The sequence below is a fragment of the Nicotiana tomentosiformis genome, chromosome 3 (assembly GCF_000390325.3).
Source record: "Nicotiana tomentosiformis chromosome 3, ASM39032v3, whole genome shotgun sequence".
Taxonomy (NCBI): Eukaryota; Viridiplantae; Streptophyta; class Magnoliopsida; order Solanales; family Solanaceae; genus Nicotiana; species Nicotiana tomentosiformis.
Genome location: NC_090814.1, coordinates 131,374,123 through 131,398,085, shown reverse-complemented (window position 1 = coordinate 131,398,085; position 23,963 = coordinate 131,374,123). Strand labels below are relative to the sequence as shown.

Below are 23,963 nucleotides of genomic sequence, written 5' to 3'. Positions count from 1 at the left end.
AAAAACTAACGGTGTTACCCAACTCTGATTCATGAAGTAAATCTTCTGCTTTGAAGCAAAATGTTTCCTCTCCTTTTATTGGATAACGTAAATTATCACTTTAATTCCTCAATTTTAAATAATGTCTTCTAAAATTTTGACCTTCAAAATATCCCCTTATGTGCCAGTTTTCAATGAAAAAATGACATTGTATAGCCGCTGTAAAAATAATAGCTGAAAAACATATAAAATTTGTATATTTTTTTGTATATATATACATTTTAAAAGTTCGGTTGACTTTTCCAAAAAGAAAAGTTAAAATTTAAAAAAAGTAGAGCTGCCAGGATCACTTCTAGGCATATTATTGAAGCAAACGAATAACCAGGTTGTATTATTATTTTTAACCCGTGCCAAAAATTATTTACATCTGGTAGCGAAAAAAAAATAAAATTGTATAATTTTTGTATATTAACATACAGAATGTGTGTGTGTGTGTGTGTATATATATATATATATATATATATATATATATATATATACAAAAAATGTACAAATTGTATATATTTTTCGGCTATTATTTTTACAGCGGTTATACAGTGTCATTTTCTCATTGAAAACTGGCACAGAAGGGGATATTTTCAAGGTTAAAATTTTAAAAGACATTATCTAAAAATGAGGAATTAAAGTGATGATTTGCGTTATCCAATAAAAGGAGAGGAAACTTTTGCTTCATGAATCAGAATTGAGTAACACCGTTAGTTTTTGAACACATTGTATCAGTGAAACTAAAAGTGCTTCACTTTAGCATACTAAAGGACTAAATTCAAAGTTATAATTGAGGAACTAAAATAGATCTACCCTCAAAGATAAGGAACAATATTGGCCAAAAATTAAAGAGTAAACACACACACACACATATATATATAAGTTAATCTCTTATTTATTTTATCACTATATTATTGTCCAGTTAGACTTTGTGTTACTTTTTCCAGTTCTTTTAACTACCCTATTTTCCCGTTAACTAGGTGGAGAAACAATAAAATTATGAAACTGAACGTCGTTACGACAACTGTTGACCCAAAATCCGTTATAACAAATCCTTCAAAAGTTTCTTTCCTATTTGGTATACCGGAAAAACTTCTTCCCTTAATTCCCTGTCCTTCTTCTTCTTCTTCTTCTTCTCCTTTTCACTTTCCTCTCATCCCTCCGCCTCTCCGAAAAGCTATTCTTTGATGTAATTCTCCAGCAATTTGATGCAGTTTGTAAATTAGAATCGTGAAGATTCAACGTTAAAGGACGTTCAGGTAAGTTCTATTTTTAGCCTTTTTTGTCTCAATTTTCCAATATCTTTCTCGTTTTCCTGAGACAACAAATTTGAGGTTGTAAATTGATCCCTTTTGAAAAAAATTGAGGGCTTGCTCCTTTTACCCTTTTTTATGTGCTTCAATTTGGTGATGATCGTCGTTTGTTGCTGTCTATCAGAGCGAGAAAATTAAGGGTTTTTTTTAATTTCTCTCACTTATCGATACATACTGATATTATCGTACGATTGCCTTTGAAACTTCAAATTTCAAGAAATTGCATTTTATTGAATTTTTGTATGTTGCCTTGTTACGCATGCATGCATGCATGCATAACGAGTTTTGAGGCTATTTCTCGTTGCCATTAATTAATTATCTAGCTAGCTATCTTTTACCACCAATAGGTTGTATCCCTCCGCCCTCTAAATCATAGGTCACGGGTTGAGCCCTGAAAATGAAAAAATTCTTGGTAGAAAGCAGTGCTTTCCCCTTTAATCGGCCTTATACGGTGCAAATCCGCATTAGTCCGGCTTCAAAGCGGGTATCGGACACCGGGTGAGAAACCAAACAAAATTAATATCTAGCGACCTGTTTCTTCCCCCTCACGTTTCATTTTAATTTTTTTGTTGGTTGAGGAAATGGGAAGGCATAGACTACAAAGAAAATACAATTCTGAAATTTCTAGGTGTTGTATTTTACTCTTTTGAGTAACATGGCTTTGGAACAATTGGAATTGGTTAAATGTTGTGGAGGGTTATATGCCGATTTACAGACTGTTGTACGGTTTGCAATGACTACAATCTGCTGACTCCTTATTTAATTTTGCCTCAAAATTGAATTGCAGTAACAGTGGTCAATACATAAGTAGTTGATGTGAATGGCCATATGCCTGATGTTTTGATGAACTCCACTCTCTATGCAAGTGATTTAATACAATGTTTGGTAATTACAAGTCTCAGCTTATTGGAGGACAAAAAGAAAAGTTTGTAAGGTATGCGTTTATTTGAAGCATTTCTTTTTCCCTATCTGTATATTCCCATATTTCTTCTCTATTCGGTCTATATCTGTGTCTGTATTTGTGCAAACTCTAAATGCTAAATTTCTTCTCCTGTCATCTTTGTACATCTGCCAGTTACACAATACAGAACATACCCCCATTTCGTTGCATTCTGAACTATGACCGATACATTTTGGCAAAATTACATCTTCCCGACTATGTAGAGGAGGAACTTTAACCATTAGCTTCAAAAGAAATTTGCTTAAGACCTCTCAATACCAAAGAGGACTTCCAAGAGGTTGAACAAAGTGCTAAAACATAATCATTGTGTATTATATTGGATTGTTATCTTATCCTAAAAAATTTAACCTTATCAAAAACCAAACAATTAAATTGCTGCATTAGGCAACTAGTGGATTCTTTATGCTCTTTCTTGTCTTTAAACACATTTTGCATACCGATACTTCTCTAATTGTGTCGCAGAATGTCAAGTACTGGGCATGCATATTTTATCACTTCAATTGTTTTGTCCTATATTGAAGCATATGCTTGTAATTGTTCAGACAGCCTCTAACCCCTAAATTCCTGGAGTGAACTAGTTGTCTATTATAAGTCAAAAAAAGCTTTCCTTGTTGTTTCTTGCAGGTTGGAAGACGCTAACTCTGACTTATCATTTAAGTCCGATATGGCTGGAAGGACAAAGTTTGGCTTTAATATAGAGGGGATGACTACTGGTGGGCGTCCAAACAACCCATCCAAGTCGATAAAACTAGGAGTAAAAAGAGGATCTGAGGGACTAATGACATTTGGCCGAACACTGAAATCTGGTGTTACCCGTGCAGTTTTTCCAGAAGATCTTAAAGTTTCTGATAGAAAGATATTTGATCCTCAAGACAAGTCTCTCCTGTTCTGGAATAGGCTATTGGTCATATCATGTATTTTTGCAGTATCTGTTGATCCTCTATTTCTCTTCCTTCCTGTTTTTAAGAGTGAAGGGATGTGTCTCCATATAGATGAAAGTTTAGCAAAAGTAGTAATCAGTATGCGGACAATACTTGATTTGTTTTACGTCATCCGCATGGTTCTCCAATTTCGAACGGCTTACATTGCTCCCTCTTCCCGTGTTTTTGGGCGAGGCGAACTTGTTATAGATCCCAAACAAATAGCAAGCAGATATATCCAGCGTTATTTTGTGGTGGATCTTCTTTCTGTTCTTCCTTTACCGCAGGTTCCTACTATTCCTTTGACCACTCTAATGTGCACATTCAGCATTCAGTTACCTTTCGGATCTACTGTTTTCTATTTGGAACTCTCTCTCTCAGACATGCATATAACCTATTTTACTAGTTGTACACAGCATTATACAAATGATACCTCTTTTTTCTATGCACCTTTTGTTCCAGCAATAGACAATCAAAAACAGAAAGTTAGAGGGGCACATATGCCTATAGCCTATTTTAGTACTAGTAGCCACAATAGACAGATAATATAAAAACATCTGGATTTCCTCAGGAAGCTTCAACTATAACTTTACCATTGTTTCTTTCTCCATAAGGTGGTATTTGCTTGATTTATGTCTTCAGTGCTTTTTTCTTCTTCAGCTTGCGGTAGCGAGATATCTTGATGGATCAAAAGGTTCGGATGTATTGGGTACAAAGAGAGCGTTAGTGGTCATCATCATCCTTCAATATATTCCTAGATTTTTGCGATTTGTTCCATTAAGTTCGGATTTGAAAAAGACTGCGGGGGTATTTGCAGAAACTGCTTGGGCTGGTGCTGCATATTATCTGTTGTGGTTTGTGCTGGCTAGTCACGTAAGTAACTTCTCAAGTCTGTTCATTATTGCATTTGGTAGTACTGTTAATTGCTTTTGTTTTTCCATTCTGGGACAAGAAGAATTACCAACTCATGTTGCTACAATTTATCGTGAATTCTTTTGCCTGATAAGGTTCTGACATAAAGTGACCAGTCATTACATAAAATAAGAATGTATATAATTAAAAAGATAAAACATCAGGCTACCATACTCTTAAGGAATCACTTTAGTATTTAGTGAAGCTTAGTTTTTTATCAAAATGCTTACTAAAAGACCCTTTATAAGTAGTTGGTTTTCCACTCTGCTTTTTTCTGGTTCTCGGACTAGAATATGGAAATTCTGTGATAGCTGTTCCTTTTTCTAGATTTCATAGTACAAATGTTATCCCCGCCAATATTGTTGTATTTGTAAATAATAATTCTGCAAAATATAAGTTAACGTAATGAAACAATAATAAATTCGAGCCCACTGAATTCACAGTGTTTCCTTAAGGAATTTAATCCCCTCCTAGTACCCAAGGTAATGGATTATTTCCTCCCAGGATAGAACGAATAACACACTGGTGTAGCGGTACTTCAAACCCCAGTGTTTCAGCGAACACAAAGTTCGGTAGCAAATCACACTTACAGTTGCTTTGTTTGAAGTTAAAAACAATGCAGAACGAAGGAGTATAAACTCAGAAAATCGTATGGAAATGCTGAGAGGAAGGAGTGCAAATGTATAGCCAATTTGTTGAGCGAATTGTGTGTTGTGTGTCTTTCTTCAACATCTGCTGCACATATATATAGCAGCAAAATGTTGAAGAAGACCAAACGTCCACCCTCCATGGTGGAGCAAGCATTACATGTTTGTGGAGCAAGCACTTCATGTTTGTGGAGCAAGCACTTCATGGTGGGAAGAGCATTAGGCGGCTGCCAAATGGTCAATACACGGATTGGAAAATATCCGTTACAAATGCGGATAATCTTACGTTAATATTTACTATTAACAAATAAATTTGGTCCAAAAAATTAATCAATCAATCGATCATTTGACCAAATCCAAATCCAAAGCCGAAGCCGAAGCCGAAGCCGAAGCCGAAGCCGAAGCCGTAGCCGAAGCCGAGCCGAGCGAGCGACGACGACGACGGCGCGAGGCTTGCTTTCTTCTTAACTCTTTAAGAGCTACAAGAAGAGCAATTATATATATACCCACCAAAAATGTCTTCCTCTTCCAATATGGGACAATGTCTCATTGTCAAGAGGGAAACTTAAAATTTTACTCAAAATTTTATTTTTCCTCCATTTCCCATTCACCCTCATTTTAAGAATATTTCATCTTAAAAACAAAAACCTCAACAATCCCCCACATGAATGGGGAATGGCTATATCACGGAAGTATGCATGAAAAAACTGTGTGATTTACAAGTAAGGATTAATCGCATCTGGATAAGTAGGTTTCCCTTTGAACTTTCCGTAGTAAACTTATGTCGGATATACTCGGTCAATCGGTAGATTTGATATCTTTGAACCGTCGATCTTTGGTGTATACCTAGACAACCATAAGTCACACAATCAACCCTTAACCGTCTTTGGTTCTCATTGTTGTGTTCGTTTCAGCCATGAACACCGCCTGGTTTCATAAGTGCGTAGAGAACTGGCCTTACAAAGTTCTCCTTGAAGCGGCTAACACTTCACACTTACATAGGTGATTCCTAAACGTGTCATCCTGTAGATACACTATTTGATATACCCCGTATCAAATTTAGAAATCATTAAAAAGCCTTAATGCTTTATCCTTGGTACTGAACATTGTCTCATCACGAGAACGGACTAAAATTTTATTTGACAATGTTGAACCGTCATTAATGACTTTGTTTGATCTCCTTGAACCTATATCTTGGGATCTCCAGTCTTTTAGGTAGAGTTACCGCCACAATGACTTGTTCTCGGCCATAGCCCCATTCCTCTTGATGATTTCTCAACTACCTCTCTAGTTAGGCCTTTTGTAAGTGGATCCGACACATTATCACTTGACTTTACATAGTCAATCGTGATAATTCCTCTAGAGAGTAATTGCCTAACGGTTTTATGTCTTCGTCGTATATGACGAGATTTACCGTTATACATAACGCTCCCAGCCCTTCCAATTGCCGCTTGACTATCACAATGTATGCATATTGGTGCCAACGGTTTGGGCCAAAATGGAATGTCTTCCAAGAAATTCCGGAGCCATTCAGCTTCTTCACCGGCTTTATCTAAGGCTATGAATTCAGCCTCCATTGTAGAGCGGGCAATACATGTTTGTTTGGACGACTTCCAAGATACCGCTCCTCCACCAATAGTGAATACATATCCACTCGTGGACTTAGAATCAGTTGAACCGGTGATCCAATTTGCATCACAGTATCCCTCAATCACCGCAGGGAAATTACTGTAGTGCAATTCAAAGTTCTGGGTATGTTCTAAATATCCCAAAACTCGTTTCATTGCCATCCAATGAGATTGGCCTGGATTGCTCGTATATCGACTCAGTTTACTTATAGCACAAGCTATATCTGGTCGTGTACAATTCATGATATACATTAAGCATCCCAACACACGAGCATAATCCAATTGTGATATGCTTTGGCCTTTGTTCTTTGCTAATGCAAGATTCACGTCAATTGGAGTCTTTGCAACTTTAAAGCCCAAGTGCTTGAATTTTTCAAGTACTGTCTTAATATAATGAGATTGTGACAATGCCAGACCTTGAGGAGTCTTATGGATCTTAATTCCCAGAATTAAATCAGCAACTCCCAAGTCTTTCATATCAAACTTGCTATTGAGCATACGCTTAGTAGCATTTATGTTGGCAATGTCATTACTCATTATCAGCATATCATCCACATATAGGCAAACAATGACTATGTGATTTGGAACATTTTTAATGTACACACATTTATCACATTCATTTATCTTAAAACCATTTGACAACATTGTTTGGTCAAATTTCGCATGCCATTGTTTGGGTGCTTGTTTTAGTCCGTAAAGAGACTTAACAAGTCTACATACCTTCTTTTCTTTACCTGGAACCACAACCCCTTCAGGTTGTTCCATGTAAATTTCTTCCTCCAACTCTCCATTTAAGAAGGCAGTCTTAACATCCATTTGATGAATTTCAAGACCATACACTGCAGCTAATGCTACTAACATCCGTATGGACGTAATTCTTGTAACTGGAGAGTATGTATCAAAGTAGTCTAGACCTTCTCGTTGTCTATACCCTTTGACTACGAGCCTTGCCTTGAATTTATCAATAGTGCCATCATCTTTGATTTTTCTCTTAAAAATCCATTTAGAACCCAAAGGTTTATTTCCAGGAGGAAGATCAACCAATTCCCATGTATGGTTGTTCAATATGGATTCTATTTCACTATTGACTGCCTCTTTCCAAAATAATGATTCCGAAGAAGTCATAGCTTCTTTAAATGTTTGAGGCTCATTCTCCAATAAGAAAGTCACAAAATCCGGTCCAAATGAAGTAGACGTTCTTTGACGTTTACTACGTCTTGGATCCTCCTGGTTACATGTACTTTCTTTTGTTTCTTCCCGAGGTCGTTTAGATCCTTCACCAAATGACTCACATTCCTTTTTATACGGATATATATTTTCAAAGAACTCAGCATTATCTGATTCTATAACCGTATTATTATGAATGTCGGAATTTTCTGATTTATGAACCAGAAATCGATATGCTTTACTATTTGTCGCATATCCTATGAAAACACAATCAACGGTTTTCGGTCCTATCTTTACCCTTTTGGGTTTAGGAACTTGCACTTTTGCCAAACACCCCCACACTTTAAAGTAATTCAAGTTGGGCTTCCTTCCTTTCCATTTTTCATATGGAATGGATTGTGTTTTGCTATGGGGCACTCGATTTAATATTCGATTAGCCGTAAGAATGGCTTCCCCCACAAGTTCTGTGGCAAACCAGAACTTATCAACAACGCATTCATCATCTCCTTTAATGTGCGATTCTTTCTTTCCGCAATCCCATTAGATTGGGGCGTGTAAGGGGCTGTTGTTTGATGAATAATTCCATATTCTAAACATATTTCTTCAAAAGGAGATTCATATTCACCACCCCTATCACTTCTTATCATTTTTACTTTCTTGTTAAGTTGCGTTTCAACTTCATTTTTGTATTGCCTGAATGCGTCTATTGCTTCATCTTTACTATTCAGTAAGTAAACATAGCAATATCGAGTACCATCGTCAATAAAAGTTATGAAATACTTCTTTCCACCGCGAGATGGTATTGACTTCATGTCACAAATATCTGTGTGAATTAAGTCTAAAGGATTTGAATTCCTTTCAACTGACTTATAAGGATGTTTAACATACTTAGATTCCACACATGTTTGACATTTTGATTTTTCGCATTCAAACTTGGGCAGTACTTCCAAGTTAATCATTTTCCGCAAGGTTTTATAATTGACATGACCCAAACGTACATGCCATAAATCATTTGACTCAAGTAAGTAAGAAGAAGCTGAAATATTATTATTATTTTCCACAACCATTACATTTAGGTTGAAAAGGCCCTCGGTGAGGTAACCTTTTCCTACAAATATTTCATTCTTACTAATTACGCACTTAAAACCGTGCTTAACAAGAAGTCCAGTAGAGACTAAATCCTTTCTCATTTCGGGAACATGAAGGACATTGTTCAAAGTCATGACCTTGCCAGAAGTCATTTTCAGAAATATCTTTCCATATCCTTCAACTTTTGCTGTTGAAGCATTTCCCATATAAACTGTCTCTCCGGGTTCAGCAAGAGCATAGGTAGCAAAAGCCTCTCTAACTGCACAAACATGGCGAGTGGCTCCTGAATCAAACCACCACAGTTTAGGATTTCCCACCAAGTTACATTCAGAAAGCATGGCACACAAGTTATCAACATCATCATGGTTTACTACCATGTTTGCTTGACCTCTTTTCTTGTCTTTCTTCGAAGCACGACACTCCGTAGACTTGTGTCCAGTTTTCTCACAGTTGTAGCAGTTTCCACTGAACCGCTTCTTGCTTGGGTTGTATTTCGGACCAGAAGCCTTCTTCCTCTTTTTGTTAGCTTCAACAATATTTGCTCCCATTATTGTTGAATTTCCACGGCCTCTCCTTTCAGCAGCTTTATTGTCCTCTTCGATTCTCAACCGAACAATGAGATCTTCAAGGGACATTTCCTTTCGTTTGTGTTTCAAATAATTTTTGAAGTCCTTCCACAATGGAGGCAACTTCTCAATCATTGCTGCTACTTGGAATGCTTCGTTGATTACAAGACCTTCAGCAAGTAGATCATGAATAATCACTTGCAATTCCTGGACTTGGGTAATAACAGATTTGCTATCTACCATTTTGTAGTCCAAAAATTTTGCGGCAATGAATTTCTTCATCTCGGCATCTTCAGTTTTATATTTCTTTTCAAGCGCATTCCACAATTCTTTTGAGGTCTCCATGCTACTGTATACATTATACAGATTATCATCCAGCCCGCTAAGAATATAATTCTTGCATAAAAAATCAGAATGCTTCCACGCTTCAATCACGAGAAAGCGTTCATTATCTGGAGTTTTATCTGGCAGATCAGGAACATCTTCCTTGATGAACTTCTGTAGACATAACGTAGTTAAGTAGAAGAACATCTTCTGCTGCCAGCGCTTGAAATCAATCCCGGAAAATTTTCCGGGTTTTTCTGCCGGTGCCAACGCCGGTGTTCGGCTTGTCGATGCGTTGGCAGTTACCATCGGAACAGCTTGGTTTTCGCTTTCAGTCATCATTTTTTCTGTAAAAGAATGACACAAACAAACGTTTAATACACGTTTTCAAACTAGAGTAAAAATCACGTAGATTTTAATATCCAACAAAACGCCACGAAGGCTTAACTCTCCAAAACGGGAGTACACAAACCACAAAGGTTTTAGTTTGCAGAATAATAAGAATAACACAAATACAGAAATTAATATTAAATTCCTTAAGATTGTTATCCCCGCCAATATTGCTGTATTTGTAAATAATAATTCTGCAAAATATAAGTTAACGTAATGAAACAATAATAAATTCGAGCCCACTGAATTCACAGTGTTTCCTTAAGGAATTTAATCCCCTCCTAGTACCCAAGGTAATGGATTATTTCCTCCCAGGATAGAACGAATAACACACTGGTGTAGCGGTACTTCAAACCCCAGTGTTTCAGCGAACACAAAGTTCGGTAGCAAATCACACTTACAGTTGCTTTGTTTGAAGTTAAAAACAATGCAGAACGAAGGAGTATAAACTCAGAAAATCGTATGGAAATGCTGAGAGGAAGGAGTGCAAATGTATAGCCAATTTGTTGAGCGAATTGTGTGTTGTGTGTTGAGTGTCTTTCTTCAACATCTGCTGCACATATATATAGCAGCAAAATGTTGAAGAAGACCAAACGTCCACCCTCCATGGTGGAGCAAGCATTACATGTTTGTGGAGCAAGCACTTCATGTTTGTGGAGCAAGCACTTCATGGTGGGAAGAGCATTAGGCGGCTGCCAAATGGTCAATACATGGATTGGAAAATATCCGTTACAAATGCGGATAATCTTACGTTAATATTTACTATTAACAAATAAATTTGGTCCAAAAAATCAATCGATCATTTGACCAAATCCAAATCCGAAGCCGAAGCCGAAGCCGAAGCCGAAGCCGTAGCCGAAGCCGAGCCGAGCGAGCGACGACGACGACGGCGCGAGGCTTGCTTTCTTCTTAACTCTTTAAGAGCTACAAGAAGAGCAATTATATATATACCCACCAAAAATGTCTTCCTCTTCCAATATGGGACAATGTCTCATTGTCAAGAGGGGGAAACTTAAAATTTTACTCAAAATTTCATTTTCCCTCCATTTCCCATTCACCCTCATTTTAAGAATATTTCATCTTAAAAACAAAAACCTCAACAACAAATAGCTTTGTGCGTTGGACTACTTCTTTAATGTGACTCATAGGATGCATTTGTTAAGGGCCACCGTTTGGGACACTGCATTACATTCTTTTCATCCTCCTTATCGAACACAAGTTGTACACTACTCCTAGCTATTTTGCCCGACCTCGATTGGTAGACTGGATTCTTTTTTTTTTTTTTTCCTTTCGGCATACTTTGTTATCATCCTAACCTGAGCTGCTAACTAGAATTCCATCAGTTATTAGTATTTGATTGTTTATGGTACTAGGAGAAGCTAAGTTATCTCCAGTTAAATAACCAATGCGGAATCCCAAACATGATGAGAAGGCCATCGTTCAAGAGTCCAGAAATGCTTAAAGTCTGTTGTTTGTGATATGCAGATCTTCGGGGCCTTTTGGTACCTGTTATCTGTCGAACGCAAAGATACATGTTGGAATGAAGCATGTAGTGAAAATGAGCAGTGCAATGAAAAATTATCTTATCTGTATTGTTCACGTGAAGGAAACTTTAATGTGACAGAATGGCAAGAAATTGGTAAGAGTGTTCTTGACGAGAAATGTTCTGAGGAGGAAAACTTTCAGTATGGAATATATGCAAGAGCTGTAACATCTGGTGTTCTTAACTCTGAGGATTTCGTTGTCAAATATTGTTTTTGTTTGTGGTGGGGATTGCAGAATTTGAGGTAAAACTTCAAATATATGATGCCTCTAATAATATTGTTATTTTCCCTCCTTTGCACACTCTGTCTTTGGTCAACATTTGTCTGCCTCATAATTTTCCCTGTACATGTGTGGTGTTCACCAAAGTCAGAAAATCACCCTTTGGTCAATGCTGCCTTACAAGGCCTCCTGAGCTCAACTAGTTTGATATTTCATTTTTTACAGCACACTTGGTCAGGGGCTTGAAACCAGTACCTATACTCTGGAAAATCTCTTTTCAATAATATTGGCCATTTCTGGACTCCTACTATTTGCTCTTCTCATTGGAAACATGCAGGTGCGTTGATTAAAGAGGCCTTTATGTTTTGGTTTTTCTGGGAACATTTTTCTTAAGGTTGAACTTGTCAGATTCTTTAGAAGATGATGCAGAATAGTACCAAGCTTTTCAGTGTCATACTTCTTTTATTCTTTTAGTTTCTTTTCAAGGGTCAAAGCTGGCAATATCTTGAACAGGACTTATAGCCACTATTGCCTGGATACTTGGCGTTAAAGTTAAATACAACTGCATATTTGTTTGACAGTCTAGTATTGAGAAAATTGACCCAAGGAATTCAAAATCGGATAAGCACCATAGGAATTTTATCAGATCTTATTTCTCTTTGCGTCAAATTGGCCTTTAAAGGACTTGTGGCTTTTGCTTAATATTAGTTCAATAATGATAAAACTGCCTTCTCATATTGCTAACATTTTAAACATATGGCTCCTTCGGTTCCTCTAACTGCTTGATGTAGGAGACGGAAGGTGAAGCGGAAAAAGAAGGAGATTTTCCTCCTATTTTAGTATTTATCCTTCTCTGATGTTGTTTAATCAGATCAGAGTGGAAGAAAAAGTAAGGAATTAGGTCTTTCTTGTTCCATATTATTCCTAATACAGATTGGTTCGAACAATAAAAATGGAGGGATTGCATAACCTACCTTATTACGTCCTAAACAAATGGGAGAAATGTCTTCTAACAACTGCTAATTGCCTGATTATGGGGAATGCTTGATTGTATTACACTATACTACTATTAAACTTTAGAAACATGGAAATTCTTTAACAGATAAAGGTAGTACTTGTTGTATTAGGAAAGCGTTTAAGTTCATACATTCCAATAATGTTGAAACTTGAGGAATCTTTTGTTCCCTACAGACCTATCTTCAGTCTCTGACGGTACGCCTTGAGGAAATGAGGGTCAAAAGGCGTGACTCAGAGCAGTGGATGCATCACAGAGTACTTCCTCCTGAGCTAAGGGAGAGAGTTCGGCGTTATGATCAGTACAAATGGCTGGAAACTAGAGGAGTAGATGAAGAGAGTTTGGTGCAAAATCTGCCAAAAGATCTTAGGAGGGATATTAAGCGGCATCTTTGTTTGAATTTGGTCAGAAGGGTAAGTACTCTTTTCTTGTTGATAACCCTGTTTCAGTATCTTAAAGAGTTTTGAGAAATTTGATAAGTGTGCATAGAAATGAAACGAAAGCTTACACTTTTGGGCATGATAATATTTATATGTTGAATCCTTAATGTGAATTTGTTGTAATATTGTGAATGACCTATTTTGTAGGTGCCCTTGTTTGAGAACATGGACGAGAGGTTGCTTGATGCAATCTGTGAGCGGTTGAAACCAAGTTTATGCACAGAAAATACGTACATAGTTAGGGAAGGGGACCCGGTTGGTGAAATGTTGTTTATAATCCGTGGTCACCTAGAGAGTGTAACAACTGATGGTGGAAGAAGTGGTTTCTTCAACAGAGGTATTCTGAAAGAAAATGACTTCTGCGGGGAGGAACTGCTGACATGGGCATTGGATCCTAAATCCGGTTCAAACTTGCCGCCATCCACTAGGACTGTAAAGGCACTCACAGAAGTAGAGGCATTTGCCTTAGAAGCAGAGGAAGTGAAGTACATTACATCTCAGTTCAGACGGCTGCAGAGTCGACAGGTACAGCACACTTTTAGATTTTACTCGCAGCAATGGAGAACGTGGGCTGCCAGCTTTATACAAGCTGCATGGCGCCGTCATATGCGGAGAAAAATTGCAGAACTTCGTCACAATGAAGAATTGGAAGAAGACGACTATAATGAGAACGATGATGGAGAAACGGAGTTGACACCAATGTTGCATAAAGCTCCAGAGCGACCACGTTAGTCTCTGAAATTTTGCAGCTAATGCTATGTGTGGAGTTCATAGGCTTCAAAATTCTGAGTTCTAGAGGGTATATAAAACTCATGAAGCCTTCTAAGCCTCGCTTTAGTGTCCATAATTTAGACATATTACTTGGTCAAGAAAACGTTTTGTTTTGTTTTTTGTGAGTGTTTGAATTTTAATTATGACAGAGTTGTTTTTGGATTGCCGTAAGAGAATTAGTTTTGTGTATTGAAAGTGTCTAAATTTTGTAAAAACAACAGTTAATACAAACAAAAGTATTTTATTTCCTAGTCCAAGCGGAGAACGTATTTTCCCTATGGGAAGGGAGAAAGTGTTATACGTTTTCCTCAAACTAAAAGCTATAAAACAAATTAAATATTACGAGAAATTTGTGTCCAATTTTTACATTTATCAATCAACTTCCTCAGCGTCTGACAGGTTGGAAGTCTGAGTTGTAATTAAAATTAATCACACTCGCCTTAACTACGAAACTTTGCTTATCCAGAAAAATGTAAGACAGAGATGAAAGAGAAAAGAAAACGAGAGTAGTGACTTGGACTACTGCAACTTATCCTTGTGTAAAGAGATCACCAATAATCTTTACAGGAACATGAACCTTGTACAAAATGGTGGAACCGGGTTCTGTCTCTAACTACTAGTTTTCTATTGTAAAGTTTTGATATTAACTTTGCTACATGGTGGCAATCAGCACAGATTCTAAGGTTTTTCACTATCCTAATAGTGGATCCAAGTTCAGAATGAATTAAAGCAAATGCAATCGCCAACTTTTCACTGTGCCGAATAAGGGAGTTCTCTTTCTCCTCTTCTCCTGTGTCAAGAGAAACCTCTGAAGTATCAGGAACATAGCCTGCCAATTTCAATTCTTCAATCAACTCAGCCAACTTTAAATAGATGCTTTTAGATTGAGGATGAGACTGATCCCCTGCAACAAATTCATGAACAATTCCATGCATCTCTATCAGACTACAACCTGGCGTCTTCTTGATTCCCTGATCCATCATTATTCTTCGTATCTCGCGCAAGTTTTCCCATTTCTTACAAGCTGCATATATATTACACAAGAGAACGTAGACTGCCCCATTTCCAGGCTCTAGCCGAAGAAGTTGTTGAGCTGCTATTTCAGCCATTTGGGCATCCTTGTGAACTCTGCAAGCACCGAGAAGAGCTCCCCAAACAATTGAATTTGGTTTCATTGGCATATTCTTTATAAACTCATAAGCTTCCCCCAAGAGCCCTGCTCGACCAAGAAGATCAACCATACAGCCATAATGTGTGACATTAGGTTGAATGCCGTGCTGAGAGGTCATGCTAGCAAAAAACCTTTTTCCTTCCTCTGCCATACCCATATGAGTACAAGCACTAAGAACACCAATGTAAGTCACCTCATCAGGTGTTTCTGAAGCACTCAACATATCAAAAAACATATCTAGAGCTTCTCTCCCGTTTCCATTAGTTGCAAGACCGACAATCATGGCCGTCCATGTGAATTTGTCCTTGCAAGGCATTTCAGAAAACACCATCAGTGCCTTTTCCACATTCCCACACTTAAAGTACATGTCTATGACAGCGTTCCCCAAATGTCTATCAACCTTAATCTTGTGCTTGTCAATGTAAGCCTTGATCCACTCTCCAAGTTCAAGAGCCCCAAGATGTGCACATGTGGTAAGGATGCTAACCATAGTGAACTCATCTGGTCGTATCTTTGCTGCTTGCATTTCACGGAAGAGCATTAAGACATCTTTAAATCGGTTTTCTTTGACATATCCATCAATCATAGCTGTCCAAGAAATGGAGTCTCTCTCTGGCATCTGATCAAAATACTTCCTAGCTACATCAACTTGTCCAATGTTCACGAAACCTTTGAAAACTGTGGTCCATGATATAACATCTCTATGCTTCATGCTCTGAAATAGGCCAAGTGCAACATCCATCTTTCCAGAACCCGCATACAGGTCAATCAAAGCATTGTCCAACACCAAATTAGACTCTACCTTACAGTCCTTAACATATTGATGAACTCGGTTGCCAGTATCTAAATCCTTAAGCTGCGAGAGAGCTGATATTACTGAGACAAGAGTCACAAAAGTGGGCTGCAATCGCTTCTCCTCCATTGCATAAAAGAGTTTCCTTGACTCCCCGAATTGGCTGAACCTGTTGTACCCGGAAATCATAGCATTCCAAATTAGTATATCACTTTTACAACTCAAATCAAATACACCACGAGCCATATCAACTTGCCCACTTAAACAGTACATATGAATCAAAGAATGCTGAACAAACTCATTTAACTCAAACCCGAATTTACATATATGAGCATGCATACTTTTCCCTGTGTTTAACGATATTTCAGGAGTAAAACCCTTAAGCAAGAAGGGGAACGTATAATTGTCCGGTTGAACATTGTCATTTAACATCTCTCTGTAAATGGACACTGCATTATTTGGACTATTTTCTCTTGAATAGCCCTTGATCATTGTATTCCAAACGAAGACTCCTGGTTCATGCATTATGTCAAACACAGAACGAGCATATTTCATATCACCCAATACACAAGTAGAACAAAAAGCTACGATCTTGGAGCAGAGTGTGGGATCAGAAGCAAGGCCATTTTGGATCATTACTGAGTGAATCTGCCTAAGTTGGTCCAAAGATTTGCAGCTTTCTATGATCGCGTGTGGGGATAAATAGACATGTGGAGAAAAGTGAAGATGAGCAAGTTGGGAGACTTGGTTGGGACATAGTGAAGCTATGAACAACACACTTTTTTCTTCGTGGAAAGCCGAATTTAAATTATATGACAAGTTTGAGAGTCTCCTGAGAGAGCTTGAGACTACCATGTGATGCTAATCTAAGGTTTTTTGAGCTCTTGCAGATAGAATGAAGACAGCGAAATGAGCAGTAGTGCCCTTCTGCACCACAAGTTCCAAGGCAAAAATTCGGTATCAAAGCCTAAACAAGTACTACCAAGTTTACAGGTACAGTAAGAGTGAGAGTTTTAATGTGTAACTTGTGAATAAATTTAATGTTCCCTCCATCGTTTTACTTGTCATGCTTACTAAAAGTAGCAAAAAGGAGAATTAGTTCTTTTGTTTTTAGTCTTAATAAATGTGAAGAGAAATTAACATGGTGAAGCAAAAGGATGGAAATGACAATTAAAAGGGAACGGAGGTAGCATTCAAATTTCGCTAACACTTCTAATGTGTATTCACTTGATGCGTTCAATCTTTAAGTGTTGAAACTAATTTATTTGAGTTTTATCAGATCAATGGTAATGATAGCCTTACAGCCTTCAATCTTATGCACAATCGAGAACAATCAAACCAGCAGATTTTTTTTTTCAATCACTAGCTTCCGTATATATTGCTACTTTTTCCCGAAAAGCTGAAAGAGTGAATCTTCTTTTTGTAAAGTTGGTGAAAGAATATGAATTTCATTGACCTATAAGCTTGTGTGCACAAAAATGTTATATAAAGGCGGAGCAAAAGAAAACAAAAAAGAAACTAAAAGAAAAAAATCTTTACTAACAAAGCTAATACTCCATTTTAACCATTGATGCTGGCACTCCGGATGGGAGCTCCCAAGATTCATATTGGAGCCAATCCTTTGCACAACTGAGAGCCTCAAGAGTTATGGGTCTCAAAGAACTACGGTGGCTGTCCAAATTTCGCGGTGTAGTGTCGAATACAGAATCTGGAGTAACTGTGCAGACAGGGATGGATAAAATATCAGATGCCATTTTGGAGAGAGTGGGGTACTTGGATCTGTTTATTCTCCACCAACCCAAAACATCAAAATCTTGTGAACGGGGCATGAGAGATTCTTCAAGATACTGATCTAACTCTGTTTTCATCTGCTGATTGTTCATAATGTCATGGAGATAGACATCAAAATCTGCAAATGTATCACCATTAGGAAGGAAACTATCTTCCTGACAGAACTCTGATTTTATAATATTCTCATTTGCTTCATCCACAAAATTAGGCGGAGGCGGAGGAAGTGATTGCACGATGTAATCACAAAACACTTCGTGCACTCCCTCATCAACAATCTTGATCCAAGTTTCAGCTTCTTCACCATAGATCTTGTTAAAGGTGAACTCGACTATCTTCATCTTGAACCTAGGATCCATAACAACAGCAACTGCTAAAACCAGGTTGCAATCATTCCAGTATTTGTCAAACTTCTCCTGCAATGGTTTAGTCAAATTGCTTACGAAATGATCCTGGCTATGGGCTGCCAGCATCAGGTCGAGCTGAATTTTCCACACTTCATGAAATAACACATCAGCCGTTGCGTATGTCGAGGAAGTTAAAATGTTGGCTGCATCAAAGAAAAGCTTCAGGTATGCACAGAGAATTTCAACCTGCTTCCACTCAGCCATTGTAGGAGTCACCTTATAATCAGGATCAGAAGTATCCAAGCAAGAAAATACTTGTTTCAGCTCAGAAGCGTTCATCAGCATTTGATATGTAGTATCCCATTTTGTTTGGTCATCCACAATAAGTTCCTTTGCACTGGGAACTTGAAGTTGTCTCTTCAGCTCCAGAAACTTTTCTTCGTGGGCATCTGCGGTTTTAACAAACTTAACACTTTGGCGGACCTTCTCAACAATTGCTCTCATGGAATCTAACACATCCTGTGCAAGATGGCTCAGAACATGAGCACAACAACTACCAATTATTAGCTGACCATTGAGAATATTTCCACCCTTGATCGACAGTAGATGTCCTAGGTTTTTTCTAACATTGTCATTTGCGAAGGATCGATCCAGAGTGAGAGTGAATAGCTTAGACTCTAAACACCAATCTGTCAAACATGCGGCAACAGCATGATTGAAGGCAACTTCTGAATCAGGAAAAGGTATCATGATAACATTGAGAAGTCGCCGCTGCAATTTCCAATCACAGTCAACAAAATATCCTGTTAAGAAGACATAGCCTAAACTCTGATCTGAAGTTCTTAAATCCAGTGTCAGGCTAACATGTCCAGGAATTGCACTAATAATGTTCAGAAGGCTTTGCTTTTCTCTCAGGTAAATGTTAAAAATGTGGTCTTGGATGGTATTGACACTCACTGAACTAAATAACGGCTGAAGACTTCGAACAAACTTATTAAATCCTGAGTGTTCCACCATCTCAAGTGGGTAGTCATGCTGAATTATCATTTTTGCAATCTCATAGCAGCAACGTGTCTGATCAAATGGGATACTTGTTGGTCCTGGAGTAGCTCTGTAGCGCTTTCTTGATTTAAGAGTAGCACTTGCAGAACCATTAGTTTGCACAGCTGGGTTATATGGGGTTTGATTCTTCTCCTGGTTGATTCGATTCACCGGGCAAATACCCAAGGCAATATGTCGTTTGAGATGGCTGGTGCCTGCTAACTTTGAGCCACTAATATACGCAAAGGACTTTTTGCACTGCTTACAACAAGCCCTGGTACAGTCCGCATCAATTGTTTCAATTGTGAAATGTTCCCAAACTATGGACTTCTTCCGCCTGCGCTTATTCGGTTGTGCCTCTGAATCAGCTATCTCATTATGACTAGTTAGGGCGTCCATAGTGAGCACCCTGCCAGCAAAGCAAACAAAAGATCAATGAAGATACTTTTTTCGCCAATTAAAATAATTTCATCAACTAACTACATGCATGCATTGTCAAAAACACCAACTAGCTGCAATTCTTCATTGAGCTATACCATTAGTTCATATAGAAATAGAAAAACATGTTACTTTATCGATGACATTTACTCTACTGCAAAAATAACAAAATCAGGTAGAAAGTTCATAACCTAATTCTGGCATACAAATGTTTTAAAGTAAACATATGAAGCAATACTGCAATATTTCGTCTTTCTCAGGCATAAAGAATGAAGGCATTTGAATTGGACAAATAAATGAACCTATGCAGCAGTAATGCAATATAGCTTAAGGGCTTAGACGTGTATTTTTCGAGCATAAACCATGGAACATCACTGAAAATTAATGAAAGGTGATGCCCTTGAAATTATCCAACAATGATTTGTCAACATCACTAACATAGTAAATTAATGGCCCCGAAGGCGTTATTTGTGTAGCCTCGAAGGCATCATTTGTGCAATACACTATTTGTATGGCCTCAGAGGCATTATTTGCATGGCCTCAAAGGATTTATCTGTATTGCCTTTAAGGTGTTAGCTTTATTACCTCAAAGGCGTTATTTGTAAAGCTTTGAAGGTGTCATCTGTATTGCCTCGAAGGAACCTTCTTCTGACAACAGATTTTCCTAATTCCCACCAAGAACTGTCAATCACATGCAAAGCACCATCGGAAAAACCTAGAACAAAGATGATTCTTTCTAGTTAACTCGATGATACATACTCTTCTAAATTTTCTTTTCACAACTCTTTCAAACTCAATGCTTCTTTACAGACAACTAACGTTGAACACAAGTGGGATACATCCCTACAGACTTGCAAGACATGACTAGGAGGAGTATCCATTCCCTAATTCACATCATGATTGTTAAGCAGCACAGAAACACGCTTCCCATAATCAAAAAATTCTCAAAAAAGTTAACAGGAAATCTAAGAATAAATACAAAAGGTGAATTCTTAAACGATACGAATGCAAGGAAAAATCAATTCTAACGAATATATAAATGCAGGAAAAGCTTGAATGCTATTTACATAAGAATCCATGAAACAACAGACACATGAACAAAAGCAATTAATTCCGCGCAAAAAAGGTACTTACTATTTAGAACAACTGACGTCGCAAACCAATGGTGAAATAAAAACCTCTGTATCTAAAGCAGGGTTTAGGGTTTATACTTTATCGTTTATGATTATTTTTTTAATCGTAATTCAAGAAAGTTTTCTGGAGGGAGAAGGAGAAGAAGATGGGCTTAGGCTTGAACTTTGAGGTTCAGAGCTCAAAACCCTAATGGACTGCGGCCGATATGAGGTTTAAGGCCAAGGAAGACTGGGTTTGGACTTTTGAGGCTTTTAAAGTCCATTATATATAGATTTCCTTCTAATTACCCCCTGCGCCGCCTGACGTGGAGCCCGCCGCATTTCAGCCAATCAGAGCCGTTTATTTGTTGGTCCCATTCCTTCTTCCGATTCAGCTACGGAGAGATTTTTTTTGGTTACGTATATGATCCATTTAACATTATTCCTTTTTTAAAGAACAAGTCTAATTGGAATTCACATTTTTCTCCTTTTTTTCCGCTACACTCAGAAATTGTACGAGTGGCTATTAGATATTTTACCAATATTTAACTTTGGAGTCTCAGATTAAAGTTGTAATTATCTATTTTTCTTCCCAACTCTTTTACGTTTCACCAGTTCCACCCAAAATAAGAAGAAAAAAAGTTGTATCAAATGTATACAACAAGGCATTTCAAAACAAAGAAAATAATGAGTACTAAATCTTTGAATTGTTCAACATAATTAATTTCTGAATGTGTTATTATTCCCATAAGAATACAAACACTATGTATAGGGTAAAATATGTTATATGAAATGATCGCATAAGGAAGTGTCACGTGGAGCCGAATGCAGAGGATAACTAAAACTGAGGGCAACTATTCCGTTTGTGACCGGGAAGAATGGTACTCATAAAGATGAAATAAATGCATGTCACGCGGTAGCATTTAATGAAGAATATTCTACAAGCATTAAGTACACGGCCCGTTACAAGGAATATGGCATTCACTGCCTGCCGTTACACATTCTTCAATGACTCTCATAATTGACATTAAAAAGGGGCTTGATCTTAAGACTTTGTTCCCTAGGTGCAACTATAAATAGTGAGCTCTATTATCATTGTAAACGAGACGAATTTTCTTACACTATAATCTATTCAAAGCTTAATACAATTTTATCTTCTTGTTTTTTGATTTCATTATTGTTGTGCCCGGAACCCCTGCTCCAGGAACTACTGTTTCTGCGATTTCATCTTCATCTAAAGGCTAAGTATTGCATATTTATTCAATTCTTCTATTATTTCACGATCAAATTAATTCACTTGTCTAGAAATCACGTATAAATTCAACTGTATCATTTTACGGATAAACAGTTTGGCGCCCACCGTGGGGCCTAGACAGTCGTGTAATTAAGTTGGTCCTTGCCTCTTTTACTAACGTGTTTTGATTATTTGTTCTTAGCAAAAATCATATAAGTGTTAACAACACACACAATCATGAGACCTAAGGAAACCAGCTTCTGCATGAGGATTCAATCAGTGATACCTGTAATAAGGGGAACGACGCCATGCCGGTCCACGGCAGACGGTACCCGCGACATGTTCGGGAGGCGACTCCCGATGATGCTGAAGAGGAATATGTCGTTGAAGCGGTAAGGGTCGTGCAAGAGCAACAAGAAGTCATTTTAGGCTATCTCACACGGCAGGATAAGGTTATGTAACGACCTAACTTGTCGTTTTAAGGATTAACATCCCGTTCAGTGATTTAAGGTCTCGAGCAGCTTTATAATATGTATTATGACCCGCGGGTATGGTCGAGTTTGATTTTCGAAAGATTTAAAATTAAATTGAAAGAACAATTCCTATTTAGAAGCTTAAAATGGAAAGAGTTGACCGGAGAGCTGACTTTTGATCAAACGATCCCGAAATGAAATTTTGATGATGCCAATAGTTTCGTATGATGATTTCGGACTTAGGTGTATGTTCGGAATTGGATTTGGAAGTCCATAGGACAATTCGACCTATTTTGGCGAAAGTTGGATAATGGAAGATTTTTGAAAAGTCCGACCGAAGGGTGAAATTTTGATAACGAGGTCGGATTTCGATTCCGAAAATTTGAATAGCTCTATTTCGTCATTTATGACTTGTGTGTAAAATTTAAAGTCACTCCGGATTGATTTGATATGTTTCGGCGCAAAATATAGAAGTTGGAAGATTTGAAAACTCAAAACTTGATTCGATGCGCAATTCGTAATTTCGGCGTTATTTGATGTGGTTTGAAGTCTTGACTAAGTTCGTATTGTATTTTGGGACATGTTGGTATAATTGGTTGAGGTCCCGGGGGCCTCGGGCGAGTTTCGAATGTTTAAACAGACCAAATTTTTGCTTGAAGGAATTCTGGAATTTTTTCAGTTCTGGTACCATCGCACCTGTGATAAAAATGGTCGCAGGTGCGAGACCGCAAAAGCGACAAAATGGTCGCAGATGCGGCCTGGAGTGAGAAGGGCAAGGGTCGCAGGTGTGATGCATTTTCCGCACCTGCGTGAGCGCAGAAGCGGAAGCTCTTCCGCATGTGCGAGGGCAGTGCCAGTGGACGTCGCAGAAGCGAGAATTTGCTCGCAAAAGCGAGCTCGCATGTGCGTGAAATTAGTCCGCAGAAGCGGAATCTGGGCAGAACATTTAGGACCAAAAATAGTCATGTCGCCATTTTTCGTTTTGGATTTTTGGAGCTCGGATTTGGGCGATTTTGGAGGGATTTTTCACAAGCTTGGTTGGGGTAAGTGTTCTATATCCTAAAGTGTTTATATTTCATGAATCCATGATTATATTCATAATTTAATTTGGATTTAAATGGAAGAAATCAAAATTTTGCTAAAATCTTCCCAAAACAAAAATGTAAGATTTGGAGGTCGAGTTGTTATTGGAATTCGATAAAATTGGTATGGTTGAACTCGTATCGAAATGAGTGTTCGGATTTCGTAAAAATTATGTCGGGTTCCGAGAAGCGGGTCCTGCATTGACTTTTGTTGACTTTTTAGAATAAATTTTTAAGTCGACGTATTATTATCCGAAATTGTTTCCGATGAATTTTAACGAAGTTATACAATAATTTTTGGATAGATTTGAGCTATCCGGAGGTCAATTCAAGCAAGAAGGCGATTTTGGAATATCGGCATAACTTCAAAAAGGTAAGTGTCTTGCTTAACCTCGAGTGGGGGAATTTTCCCTTAGGAAATGAGTCTTATGTGCAAATTGTGTAATTGAAAACCATGTACGCGAGGTGACGAGTACGTATTTGGTTTATATGTGCAAATTTTATTGATTAAAAATCATTAGACGCCCTTATGTATTAAATTGGAAATTATTGG

At 37.8% G+C, this 23,963-nt stretch overlaps 3 protein-coding genes and 1 long non-coding RNA gene across 7 annotated transcripts; 2 read left to right on the top strand and 2 right to left on the bottom strand.

The window, feature by feature from the left end:
- Window positions 1-1,084: 1,084 nt before the first annotated feature.
- On the top strand, window positions 1,085-14,182 carry LOC104090826 (putative cyclic nucleotide-gated ion channel 8). 2 transcript variants are annotated; one of them, XM_070197610.1, is made up of 8 exons: window positions 1,089-1,283; window positions 2,125-2,271; window positions 2,923-3,505; window positions 3,879-4,091; window positions 11,427-11,728; window positions 11,931-12,042; window positions 12,897-13,133; window positions 13,308-14,182. In XM_070197610.1, exons 2-8 carry the CDS (start codon window positions 2,216-2,218, stop codon window positions 13,890-13,892), a joined length of 2,088 nt encoding a protein of 695 aa, XP_070053711.1. In that variant the 5' UTR covers window positions 1,089-1,283; window positions 2,125-2,215; the 3' UTR covers window positions 13,893-14,182. The 2 variants fall into 2 exon arrangements, with proteins under 2 accessions (XP_070053712.1, XP_070053711.1); XM_070197611.1 differs by lacking the exons at window positions 11,427-11,728; window positions 11,931-12,042 and having other exon boundaries at window positions 1,085-1,283.
- LOC138907216 (uncharacterized) lies at window positions 8,122-10,998 on the top strand. The gene is made up of 2 exons (XR_011414997.1): window positions 8,122-10,568; window positions 10,622-10,998. It is a non-coding gene; the product is annotated as an uncharacterized lncRNA (long non-coding RNA).
- A 235-nt stretch (window positions 14,183-14,417) lies between the features above and the next one.
- LOC104090828 (putative pentatricopeptide repeat-containing protein At3g15930) lies at window positions 14,418-17,561 on the bottom strand. The gene is made up of 2 exons (XM_070197609.1): window positions 17,439-17,561; window positions 14,418-16,064 (listed from the first exon to the last, which is right to left on the bottom strand). Exon 2 carries the CDS (start codon window positions 16,022-16,024, stop codon window positions 14,480-14,482), a length of 1,545 nt encoding a protein of 514 aa, XP_070053710.1. The 5' UTR covers window positions 16,025-16,064; window positions 17,439-17,561; the 3' UTR covers window positions 14,418-14,479.
- On the bottom strand, window positions 17,298-20,896 carry LOC104090827 (zinc finger BED domain-containing protein DAYSLEEPER-like). Of its 3 annotated transcripts, none has more exons than XM_009596010.3 (3): window positions 20,644-20,896; window positions 20,095-20,224; window positions 17,298-19,480 (listed from the first exon to the last, which is right to left on the bottom strand). In XM_009596010.3, the coding sequence occupies exon 3, from the start codon at window positions 19,468-19,470 to the stop codon at window positions 17,443-17,445; it is 2,028 nt and encodes a 675-aa protein (XP_009594305.1). In that variant the 5' UTR covers window positions 19,471-19,480; window positions 20,095-20,224; window positions 20,644-20,896; the 3' UTR covers window positions 17,298-17,442. The 3 variants fall into 3 exon arrangements, with proteins under 3 accessions (XP_009594305.1, XP_018624512.1, XP_009594303.1); XM_018768996.2 differs by having other exon boundaries at window positions 20,095-20,190; XM_009596008.4 differs by lacking the exon at window positions 20,095-20,224 and having other exon boundaries at window positions 20,644-20,895.
- Between the last annotated feature and the right edge of the window lie 3,067 nt (window positions 20,897-23,963).

Coding starts and splice junctions, on each gene's coding strand:
- LOC104090827 (XM_009596010.3), bottom strand. CDS start 19,470: ATGGACGCCCTAACTAGTCATAATGAGATAGCTGATTCAGAGGCACAA.
- LOC104090828 (XM_070197609.1), bottom strand. CDS start 16,024: ATGGAGGAGAAGCGATTGCAGCCCACTTTTGTGACTCTTGTCTCAGTA.
- LOC104090826 (XM_070197610.1), top strand. CDS start 2,216: ATGTTTGGTAATTACAAGTCTCAGCTTATTGGAGGACAAAAAGAAAAG. Junction 2,272..2,922: donor CAAAAAGAAAAGTTTGTAAG/GTATGCGTTTAT, acceptor TGTTTCTTGCAG/GTTGGAAGACGCTAACTCTG. Junction 12,043..12,896: donor TTCTCATTGGAAACATGCAG/GTGCGTTGATTA, acceptor TGTTCCCTACAG/ACCTATCTTCAGTCTCTGAC.